This window comes from Saccostrea cucullata, unplaced genomic scaffold, assembly GCF_032062105.1.
Source record: "Saccostrea cucullata isolate Sc308-1 unplaced genomic scaffold, CSIRO_AGI_Scuc_v1 ctg573, whole genome shotgun sequence".
Classification (NCBI taxonomy): Eukaryota; Metazoa; Mollusca; class Bivalvia; order Ostreida; family Ostreidae; genus Saccostrea; species Saccostrea cuccullata.
The window spans coordinates 25,922-38,153 of record NW_026921228.1 but is presented as its reverse complement, the minus strand read 5'-3'; the positions used below and the strand labels follow the sequence as shown (position 1 = coordinate 38,153).

Below are 12,232 nucleotides of genomic sequence, written 5' to 3'. Positions count from 1 at the left end.
TTTCGATCAGATTGAACAAGGGAGGCAACTTTCCCATAGTTTTGGAAAGATTGACTTAATTGGCGTCGAAGTCTAATGTAAATACGCATAACTCCATACACAGAAAACAAACAAGATTCAAGGTAAATTTATTTCTGTGTTTTGCGTACATGTACTTCTTTTGTACCCATAAATATATATGTCATAGATCCAAAACATTCCCATTATAAGCCCTTAAATTATTGAGCAATATTTAGATTTTTATAATACTGTAAGCAATTAAATACTTAAATGAATGAGACAAAAGACATGAATACAGCAGCATATAAGAGTGTCATGTTCTAGATATATCTATATAAACTGTCAACTTTGTAACTAAATGCAGACTAGTTTCCTAAATGCAACATTAGATTGCTGAATATGGACCCTTAAATTATCCCAAAATTCTTGAAAATTACACTAATGATTCTCGTAAAAATGACAATAATCAAAATGACATTTTCCCTCTCAATAACAAAGCAACGAAAACAGAGAAGGCAGAGCTAATTCGGAATAACTAAGCAGATATGTGGTCTGGTCCAGACCATGTGGTCACCCGTTTAAGGTGAGCGGACTTATTCCTATGGGTAAGTCGTGGAAAAGATGTTCGGGACCTCTGCAGATGAGCGGGAAATTCAGAATTGATGTTCTTGATATGTTCTGCAAAAACATAGTGTCTCATAAAAGCATTTGAATATCAAGAGTAATTCGAATAAGTTCAGACGTAGGATACTTTTGAAAGAACATTTTTAAAGATGAAATGTCATTGAAAATTAAAACGTTATTTATTCACAATAAATATATCTCCTTCATATTTGTACATGTTGTATAATATATATCACAGATGTAAAAATTGGCACCAATTCTTTAAATAAAAAAATATGCAAGCTTCAACTACAAATTTCATAGCTCTATACAAACCAACAAAAAACAATCTTGAATAAAATGAAATTGAATGAATTTGTGTATTGCCCCTAAGGAGTATTCAAATAAGAGTGTTCTATTAAATGAAGAGAGTTTTTTGTGCAAGGTGCTTTTTAAGAGAGATTGTATCCAGGGGAATAACAGTTGAGAGGCAATGATTTTGGTGTATCCGGGTTCTGAAGCGTGTGTAAAGCAACATCAATATCAAAGTCTGTGATTTGGGGCGGCGTCTTTATTCCCGTGGAGGAGGTAGACTCTCGTTTGGTGTACTTGAATGACGTCACAGGCGTTGCTGCTGTGGCTGACGGAGATCGTGCTGGATGCCTTAGATCCGGGTACTTTCCACGTGGTTTGTTTACTGGTATGTGTTTCGGCTGTTTGTACAGTGGATGGGTGGGAGGTTTTGTGTCCGACCGCACAGAACTTGGAGTGCGAGGAAGGTTTTTACTAGCAAATGAGGAAGGTGTGCTAACGGGTGGGACTTCTGAGCGCATGTTCATGCGTGAAGGGGGACGAGGGGTGATCCCGTCACCCTTCTGGTACGCGTTCAGAAGTCGGTTTATTGTGTCCTTTTCTGAAATAAAATGATCGAAAGCAAAATAGACAAAAATCAAACAACTAAAGAGGTTAGCAAATTCTAGCAACACAATCAATTTTACATTTCTATAGTTTCTAAATCATTGAAAATATTGCTGATATGACGCGGAACAGTTAGATAACATGTGAATACAATTCATAATTTTCAGTTACCAAGGACATACGCAGAGAGGAAAAATATTATGAAAGCGGAAAAACAATTTATCATTTTTTAATTACTTTCTACGCCCTTGCAGAGAAAATTTATGATTTTACATAGTAAGTAAACAGATGCCAATCAATAGTCAATTTAAACCTCGATTATTGACTGAATATTATAATAAACTAATTCTTTAATATACATTTCTATATATACTACTGGAAGTATTTCAATTTAGGTCATTGACACGCGCTAAATAGATCGAGTGTAGATAGGTTAAAAATTCAAACTACACTAAATTTACGTGCGATTTTTTTATGATAATGAATCACACCTCTTTAAATGAATGACGTCTTTTGGATCACAGCAACTAATATATTTATTTAAAGGTGTTTGTATTTATTTATGAAGATTTTTGACGAATGATGCTAAACATTACCATGCTTATAAAAGTGTGTTCAGTAACTGCTACAAAATGTATGGTGCACTAGAAGTGCTTCAAATCTTTGCATCATGCAGAAAACGTGCAAAAATGCTGAATTGCAGTGCTAAAAGAAATTTATCACGAAAATTTAATGTAATTTTCAGCCTTGAAATCCAAACGACAAAATATAGGGGGAAAATCAGCGTATCATAGTCTATCTTTACTACCAAGTAATCTACAAAAATCGGTGTTCCAATAGCGCAATTTCCCTTCCTCCCATTTCATTTTTTTGGTAGAAAATACATCATCAATTATCTCCAGAAATATCACCATTATATGTTTTAATTCATAACTTGAAACTGATTTTGTGATACCACAAGTTTCAAAGGTACATTGACAAAGAAGAAATGGTGGCATTTCAATTGGCTTGCACAAAAAGTCATGTCAATTACGACTGACCAACAATCTATCTTAATTTTCTTAACTGTATATAGGAAGCTGACAGATATTGAAACAAAATAAGTATTTTTGCCGTAAGTTTTCAATGTTTCAGAAATTTGGCAGAAAAATTGTTTAATTCTTGCATATTGCAAGGTGCAAACAGTTTTAAAATTGCTGGCAATACCACATCACCACACAGTAGCGTTGCTAAGATACCGACCTTGACTTTCAGCTTTTTCCATATATTTCTGCAGTGCTTCGTGTTCCAGTTTTTGACCCACTTCCTTGATCTGTGAGACGACATTTTCGGCGTTGTCGTTAAAATGACGATCATATGTTGTTCTTCCTTTGATATGGTAAAATCGTGTTGAAGCGGTAGGTACTAGATGTTAAAAAAATGAAATTAGAATTGGACAATTTTTTTTCTTGAAAACTACACAATTTGAAACAATTTAATGATTAATAAGTAATTATATAAATTAGTTATATTCAAGGCAATTAAAATACATAGATATGTTTTTTCAAAGATTTATGAAAATAAGAAAGTTTGAATCCCGTTTCCATGGCAACCAAGGTTATAATTCAAAAACTATTATTAGACTTTACAATACAAATATTAAAAGGCCTTACTTGTGCCTGTAGCGGCTACTGGCTTTTTCCTATTACTCCCGTATCTGTTGATGGGGACCTGTAGTTCCTCCTGTTGGTTGGGTTTCTGGTACGAGTACCTGGCCACGGTGTCCAGGGTGTAGGGAACGTTAGCCTTCCAGTCCGGGGGCAGCGTGTAAGCCCGCTTCACTTGAAAGCCTAGGGAAATGAAACAGATAAAAGAAAGATAACTCTTACTCCTAAATCTGATAATAAAGCAAATCTCTTTCTACGTTTGTTATAGTTTTTTTAAAGTACAAAAATATAATAAAATGAAAAATATATAATTAATGTACTGAAACATTTTTGTAAAAAAAATCGTCTAACAGGTAATCATTGGAAGTCAAATTAACAAAATAATGTTGTTTTTTCTTGACATTTTTGGTGAAGTGTGAAGGGAAAGGGGTCTTTTAACGTTGAATAAAAAACTATTATCCCCTCGTTGTCTTTGCATTAATTTTCCTCATCAATATTAAGATGAGATTTATACATATGTAAATGCAAATACATCAGCACTGATCGTCTCAAGCCACGGTTCGGAGTCCGCACATAGCTCCTCTCCAGAATAGGAGAGTATGTACATTTTGGCCGCTGTTTGCGACCAAATTTAGAGAATCCAACACTACTTCATACAATTTATTTCCACAAGACAAAATGAAGAAATGGTACAAATATGTAATAATCGGATGACCTACCTTGCGGTATCCCTAGGTAGTCGTTCTGGTAGGTGGACTGACACAGTCGTTTATGGACCTGACCTATCATCTCGTCCGTCAACTCCTCGGACCAGGGACTAGATTGCTGCTCACCCTTAGCATTGGACGGAAACCGCCAGACTAGAAAAGACTGAAAAAGAAATCCATTGTTTCCTTAAGAGGCTCTTATCTCTCTGGATTATGGTATAAAAACCAATAAACTCTACTTCAAACCAATGATTCGTTGCTCAGTGAAAAAAGAAAATCAATTTATTTGAGATGTTTGGTTTTCATTTTCTCTTCCTACACCGCGGAGGGTCTTGAATCTAGGAAGAGGTGCCGAATTTTAGATTTAATCTTTCCCCAGCATGTCCCTTTAATTATTAATCGATATTTAAAAATAGGCATTACGATTTCTTTAATCTCTATTACTATTTATTGATACTAGCAGAGACATGGTACAGTTTGTAATTTTATATACCTTTTAAAAATGTGTTATTTCAGAAGTAAAAAATTATTGTTTTTCTTTGTAAAAAAAATATTATATACAATTTCTTCCCCAAATTCTTAAATAAGATCAACGAACGAATTTAATTCAGGTAAATAAATTCTTAAATATCTAAAATGTCTGAAGTTAATATTTAAATTCAAAATTAGAAAACCAGGGGTTGTTATTTTTGTATTCAGGTAAATAAATTAAAATTTAAATATGCCCCCTAAAATGTTATTGACTGAAGTTTTTTTAAATTTAAATTCAAAATTAGAAATATAGTGTCCAGGGGTTGTTGTATCTTTTATCAAAAATTTAAAATTTAGAATTTAAAAAAATAAAATAATTTCCCTCCCTCCCTCCTGTGTGTACATAATTTTTTAATTAATATTTATTTATGATGTTATAAAATATTAATCTTATAAACAGTGTATATAAATTTATGAGCATTTACATTTTTAGTAAATCTTAGCCTAAAACATTATATAAATGTTGTATACATTTATTTTACATTATTTGCATTTATTAATTTTTTCTCAGGTAAATAGGATTACCTTTAATATGGATTTAAATTCCTGCTTACACTACTGTCGGAAGTTTAAATGTTCACATTAACAGCTGTGATGGCCGAGTGGTTAAGGCGTTGGACTTGAAATCCAATGGGGTCTCCCCGCGCAGGTTCGAACCCTGCTCGCAGCGTTAAACGTTTTTTAAATTATTTTTCATGAATTTTGATTTTACACAATCCGTAAACCAATGGAAGGCTTTTTTTTTCATTTAATACGATTTTTATTCAAATTATACATGAGATTTAGTCGACTTACTTCCAAAGGATGTGGTTTATTTCTTCTAGCACCTGATGCTGTTCCACTCCTAATAGGTGTGGCGGGTCTGTTGGGCTTCTCATGAAATTCTTCAGTGTAGTGTGTTTCACCAATTGGACCTTCAAGGGGATGTGAAGCTGTAAAACCTTGTGAACTCTGGGGTCTGCAAAAAGGAAAATGATTGCAATATTTATATTTCATGGAAGTTTACATCCGAATTGCAAATTTAAAAAAATCAATCCCTTTAATTTGTTTTCAAAATTCAATTAAAATAAAAAAATCTTTTAAAATATATGAGGTTAAATAGTACAGGGATTCCTTATCTTAGAGCATTTTTGACAGATTTTAACAATAGCTTGTATCTTTTACATGTAGTCTCTCTCTCTCTTTCTCTCAAAACTTCGCATAGGTATCATTAGGGGACTATAACTTGGTTAGGTGGAGTAATCTAACATGTAAGTGGGGATAATTCTTATGGTTTGTAGGTTATACGAGAAGCTTCAGGTTTTGAGTAATTGCTTGATAAACACTCAATTCGATATTCTATTTACTGACCCTTTGAAAGGTTTACAATGGACATTCATTTCACACCAAAGGTTTTAAACAAGGTTATTGTTGAACGTACCTGAACAATTTTTCAATCATTATTCAAATATTTGGAATTAACATTCATAACTATCCTCCAAAATTTAGGTCACAAATAATATGCAGTTCATTCGCAAATTACAACATATGCATGTATTAACATACAACACCTTTTTTATGACACACTAACACAAATTTTGATGTGCATGTGTATTAGCTGTTGAATAAAATTTTAAACAGAAAACTTTATCTTCAGACTGGCCCACGAAGTATACATGTTTAAGGTTAATTTTCTAGTTTACTAGGACTACATCTTTCGTTCTTTTTTCAGTAAGCAAAGAAACACATAATTATAGTTACTATTAAAAAGTACAAAAGTTTTTTTTAATAATGCACTATAAATGGTCTAAAGTTATCTGATGTTCAGCTAACATTTTTCCAAATAAATTAAGTACATGTAAATAGATATGTGTATTAAAACTCGAAACGAAATATTAAAACAGGAAACGAAATTTTTATAATTTACAAAAATATACAGTTTATGTATGTATATCATTTGAAGTAAATTCATGTACATGTGTATGTTCACATTTGAAAAAATCCTTTTCAATGAGAATTATTTGTACTGATATGAAGTTTTTATAAGCATTCAATACGTACAAGGGTCGCAAAAATAATTTAAATTTAGAGAGTAAGCAAAAATTAGAGGGTAATGGTTTCAATTGTAGCATGAAATCATTTTGATAAAATACATTAAAAATGTAACAAATTAGAAAGCCATCTGGATAACAAACACCATTATCTCTGTGGTCAATTTAAAATACACATGTATCAATGTATAGAGAAAACAAAGTATATTAGATTGATAATTCCTATACAGATAAACATTTAAAAAGACTTGTTCATTTAGACCTGTGTTGACATTTATATTAGGAATAGGAATGCAAAAAAAAAAAAAAAATAAATAAATAAGTTCAATGGATAGTATACGATTACAAATGAAGATCGAGAAATACACTGGATAGACAAAAGTTCTAACGAACCATGCAGCATAATATTTCATTACTTGTGTATAATGAATTAATGCTTGCAATATTAAATGAAGAAAAGCACCAAAAATCGTGCTTAAACTTTAAGAAGGAATTAATATCTATGTTTCCTTCAATTTGTGTACTTTATAAATTTGCAAACATTAAAAACCCAGAAAAAAATGTGACATCCTGTTCATAATTTAGTTACAATAAAAACGTGTGGTAGGAGAGTTAATATGGTAGAGAAATTAAATATTTCTATTTCTCCTCATAAAAAAGTGCTGCGACTAGATTTTGAAAATGAACAAATGTCTTCTATGTGTGTCCATGGCATTCAATACGCACCACAAACCGTGCAAGGTTGTACCGTAAATATGTTTCAACCGGAAGTGTGATGGACCAGATATTTATGTCTGGGCTCTGGGTGACTTTTGAGCGATCTGATATGGACATCTAACATGATAGTTTAGTGAAGTTTTGGAGGGGGGGGGGGGGGGTTAAGGGGTTCTACCACTGATGCACCCTAAATTAACAACTCCATATCAGTTAGGGGAAGATGTGCACAATCTGCATTAGAAAAATTGTTTTGTGGACAAGTCATTTGAAGATCAGATCATTTTTGCGCTTCTATTTATAGTCAAATACAAATTGGAAACTCTTCCGAGGATAAAGAAGGGGGTTTCATTATAATAATTTTTAACCATCTCAAAAGTGTGGATTCTCTTTCAGATATGCCTTCATTTATGTCTGATTTTTTGGAATCGTTAAGTTTTTTATATATGCTGTATGGATATATATTGCAAGAAATACCTGATTGCTATGGTGTCTTTTGGTTCCTTGACTGGGTAGTCCCTGCCATAGGTGGTTTGATATGGATTCATCGTGTAGTAGTTTTCTTTCCTACCTAAAATAAAAAAAAACCTCCATTACCTAATGACGTGATAACAGACTGCTATTGTGACGTCACAATAGGCAATTCTCTTACGTCACAATCACAAACGTCACCAGCTGGGCCCCTTTTACCAAAGAATTTACGAATTAGACCAAAATGTAATTCTGCTTATAACTTTCTTATTTATATTAAATAGAAAATGGTTTTAATCTTTTTTTTTAAAAAAAGGTATGTAGAAATGATACTTTTATGCTTGCTGTTTTTAAACGAAATCATTAACTTTGCAAAATTTTACAATCAGCTGGGGGAAGGCTGTAAACATTTGTTTACAAACAGTTTGGTTTATGAGTGGGTTGTAAATTTATTGGGTTGTAGAATAAAGGAATTGAATTAATTCTTCGAGATGAAAATGTAAGAAATTCTCTCGATTTTTTGATGAGCGGTAAAAGCTGGGTAAACTTGTAGAACGGCAAATACTAGTACATTGTACATCATTAAAAAAACAAGCATGTTAGTCACAGCAGAACTAATTTTGTTCATATAAAGGTTCAGAAAAGGAATCTGTCCTTACATTTTTTACACAAAAAAATATCACTTGTCGGGTGTAGGTGTATGAACATTGTATTCTCTATCCGATCTTTTTCAATCCCGTATAAAAACTCTCCAGATCCCTATTTCATCTATGGTTAATTTTTCTCACTCTACACAAAAACAATGCAGTATAATTCATGCACCATGCCCCAAGCTCACTCTTTAATCCATACTTTTTAAAAACGTCAGATTAATATCTAAATTACATTTGTTAAAGTTGTTTTCATGCAATGCACACTGAGTCATAAATCTAATGGACAAGGCATGATTAAACAGAACTTTAATACAGTCATTTAGGGTATTCCGAATCACCGTTTACATTTTGACTGCAGATGTTTTTATTAAAAACTTTTCACATGGTTGTTTGGTATCAAAGGAAAGCCAATTTAGTGAAAAATCAGATCTACTTTACAGAACGAGTCTATCTTCAATACAGCAACCTTGACGGGGGTTATATTTGGATCACCTTTTTAGTGTATTGCGAATCACTTCCGGGTATTTCGAATCACCAGGTAAATGGGTTGAAAACGGTCAGATAACATCATCATAATTGATGAACTAGTTAGTATTGTTTATAAAAAGCTCCAAGAATAAAAAGAATTAAAATTTTCTTGATTGTCCTTGTTTATTTGAAAGTTTTCAGCACCCCCCTCTTTATTCGCACTAAAAACATCTTTTCAGAGGCGGATCATGCAGAAAAGCAATTATTACCAAGAAAATAGGGGTTTCAGAAATTACATGACTGTAAATTGTTGTCCTGTAAATATAATTATGTCACTTTTTTGCACCTGGGATATTTTTTTCGCTGCATAACAATTAACATTGAAAATATCATAATTCTAAGAATCGGCTACGAAAAAAAAAATCATACATGTATAATGATAATGGTGATAAAAAATGTATGAAAAGGAATAAAAACTAGCTCCTGTTTAGATATATGTATCACAATTATTAAATATGACATAAATCACTGCATATGTGCACATATATGTATGTGTACATGTACATGCGTGCAAGTCCATATTTAAAAAATTATGACAAAAGGATAACCACTGGTCAAGCTACTCATTTACTCTTCACAGCTTTCCCATTTCATAATTTTCATAGGTCCCTTGCATGTACAGAAAACGATGTTTTCGAAATATCGGGCATATAACAAGTATATGCAGCCTGCAATTTATTCAGTTGCGGTTATGTACATACGTGATTCGAAATACACCAAATTATAGGGGGCTACAAATGCGGTTGTAACATACAAATTTTTGAGATGTAATAAAAAATTATTAATGCTCATAAAAGCTCATAAAATTGCCGTTCTATCAATACCTAATATGCCAGGTTTCAAACACCACCAACGCCACGACATCGATGAGAAATATTCTGCAACGTTTATACACGGAAATTTTCTTCGAGAAGGAAAGCAAGTTAACGAATGAATTAATTATTTTTTTAATTAACGCATTAAGTTTACCTCTTTATTTATTGTATGTATTAAGCATGAACCATGTTGTTAATGACTATTTAGTTGTCACACGTCTGCATGTCTCGTATAAGATACAGCGATAAGGTAAATTACCGAGTATCGCGAAATGCGGGGTGATTCGGAATACCCTAAATGACTGTACAAGTTACCTTCAGTTTCGATTTTATCATCATCATCGGATTCTGAAACATATACTTCTACATAGGAGTGACAAATAAAAAAAAGAACATAAAAGAATATTATTTTACACATGTACTTCCTAAAAGTAGAAAAAATCCCGATTCACTTATCATTATGACGTATCAATCTTACCATATGCCGGTAAGGCAGTGGCGGGGCGCGGGGGTGGAGGTTCGCTCCCTCCCAGATGAAATGACGCTAGGAGTTCTAAAGCTTTAGAGCGGTCTGCTTCAGTCTCCGCTTTATCATAGAATGCTTGTAGATCTTTCTGAAGCCCCGGGACCACCAACTCGTCTCCAACCTATGTATAAATGGAATAAACGCCAATTAACAGCGACCTGACCTAACCCCGGGGGCACTGTCTCTGGGTGGGGTCGGGAGGAACTTACCCGTGTCTCGGTGTTAGCATATTCCACCCTGGGCATAGGGATGGCATTCACAGGTTTCCGATAGTATGCTAGGGTCGCCATTTTTACATTGTAAACAGGAATTGTACAACTGAACCATATGATTTGCTGTCGTTAAAGCCCCGAGTCCCGTTGTCAAGCAAGTCGATTTAAACATTACCAGTGCCGTATGTCTCAATGAACTTCCATTTAATGTTGGCTGATTTCTTGACTGTTCTTAAAGTGCTTTTGGAATCTTGTTTTATTTTGGACGATAAGCGCCTATCAAAATTTCATTTTTTAAAAGTTTTGTCTGTCAAATACCACAATACGTCTTTTATTGGGGATATAAAAGAGTGTTTTGTCGCATTTGAAAAGATGATTAGCACGAGAAAATCAATAAATATCTATACTTAAGTGATATTTGTATATCGATTTTGCATGAACCCTACATAGATGTTCATAACCATTATTTCGCGGGAAAACAAATAATGTCCATAAATTCAAGATTAGAGTAAATAGAGAATTTATCAGTCTGAAGTACGTGTACTTATAAATTATATAGATACCACTAGTTCACTTCATTGGTATTACTGATTGATCATCAGATACAGGTAATTTAATTATAGATTAATATTTGACTTACCCGTGAAAACATTGAAATATAAATACCCCCCCCCCCCCTCTCCTCCAAAAAAATCAAGACATATTGTATTAATGCTCGCCACAAAAAAAGATTAAGAAAAAAAAAAGAAAGCATGTATATATGCAAATGTGTTACCTGGCAGGAAAATTTCATATATTTTATAGTATGACACAAAATAACATTTTAAAAAACAGGCAGGATTCATAATATGGTTTCACCAGCATGCTGCAGGTTCACAGAGAGAAATTTTTGACTGGGCGACAGTAGGAACGTTATCCAAGGGTCTTACTTGTAGGAGTAGATTCAAGGTCAGTCTTGTTGAATAATTAACGAATAAGAAATTATGAATAAATAATCTTATTTTCCAAAAAAAAAAAAAAAGAAGAAAAACATCTAACACTGTACAGTTCAGCTTAAAACTGCATATTTTCATTAAAAGGTTACACTGATTAATACACAAATGACAATAAAATATAAGTAACGTATGTTCACATACAAAATAAAGTTACACTACTAACCCTTGATTAAAAGGAGAATATAGGACCCCCTCCTTAAATTGGTTTAAGGGCCGAAGTAATTGGATTTGATTGAAACATGGTAGTTCCTTAGAAAATGTCAGATAAAAGTTAAGATACGTACTCACCGCACGGCAGCCTTCATTCAAATAATGTTGTTGGGAAGGTAACAACACAACCATTATTTATTAATTCGTTTCCAAGCATTTATCGTTAATAAGGTATAAAATAATCAATTACATTCGAAAACGTTGTATCTGAGGTCACGCAAGTTAACTCCTAATGGTTGCAGCGGAAATTTTACAACATCACACTCAAGCTTTTTCAACTGTTTCTAGTGATGTTTTGAATTATTTAGTTTCTAACCACGCGAAAGGAATCTCCCAATGTGGGTTTGAGTACGTTTATGTGATACAGGCGTGAAAGTTTATAATAATTTAAAATGACTGTCGCCTTTTTCAGGATTGACACCACACATGCAAGTACAGTAGAGTATCTGCCATAAAAGACTGAATTATTTTGTCCATTTTTTGTCCACGGGTGTTCTAGAATGTCATTTTATTAGCCGACTGAAAGCAAAAGCTTTATTCGCAGCCACCAGGATATCTTCTTTTTCAAGCAAAAAGTGCAAAAAGTCTGAGGAACAATGTTAAAGCATACCCAACATAAAAAGTAGTCCATTTAAAAGTTTGCGTCGAAAAAAAAAAAAGAATTGTACTATTC

The 12,232-nt window shown here is 33.1% G+C and overlaps 1 protein-coding gene and 1 non-coding gene across 4 annotated transcripts; one reads left to right on the top strand and one right to left on the bottom strand.

Moving 5' to 3' along the window:
• Positions 1–534: 534 nt before the first annotated feature.
• Positions 535–11,871, bottom strand: LOC134259518 (testis-expressed protein 26-like). Of its 3 annotated transcripts, none has more exons than XM_062742105.1 (9): positions 11,638–11,871; positions 10,095–10,263; positions 9,932–9,964; positions 7,627–7,720; positions 5,201–5,363; positions 3,887–4,037; positions 3,174–3,350; positions 2,764–2,925; positions 535–1,516 (listed from the first exon to the last, which is right to left on the bottom strand). In XM_062742105.1, exons 1-9 carry the CDS (start codon positions 11,689–11,691, stop codon positions 1,056–1,058), a joined length of 1,464 nt encoding a protein of 487 aa, XP_062598089.1. In that variant the 5' UTR covers positions 11,692–11,871; the 3' UTR covers positions 535–1,055. The 3 variants fall into 3 exon arrangements, with proteins under 3 accessions (XP_062598089.1, XP_062598088.1, XP_062598090.1); XM_062742104.1 differs by lacking the exon at positions 11,638–11,871 and adding an exon at positions 10,352–10,517; XM_062742106.1 differs by lacking the exons at positions 9,932–9,964; positions 11,638–11,871 and adding an exon at positions 10,352–10,512.
• On the top strand, positions 4,994–5,075 carry Trnas-uga (transfer RNA serine (anticodon UGA)). The gene has a single exon. It is a non-coding gene; the product is annotated as a tRNA-Ser (tRNA).
• Positions 11,872–12,232: the final 361 nt, after the last annotated feature.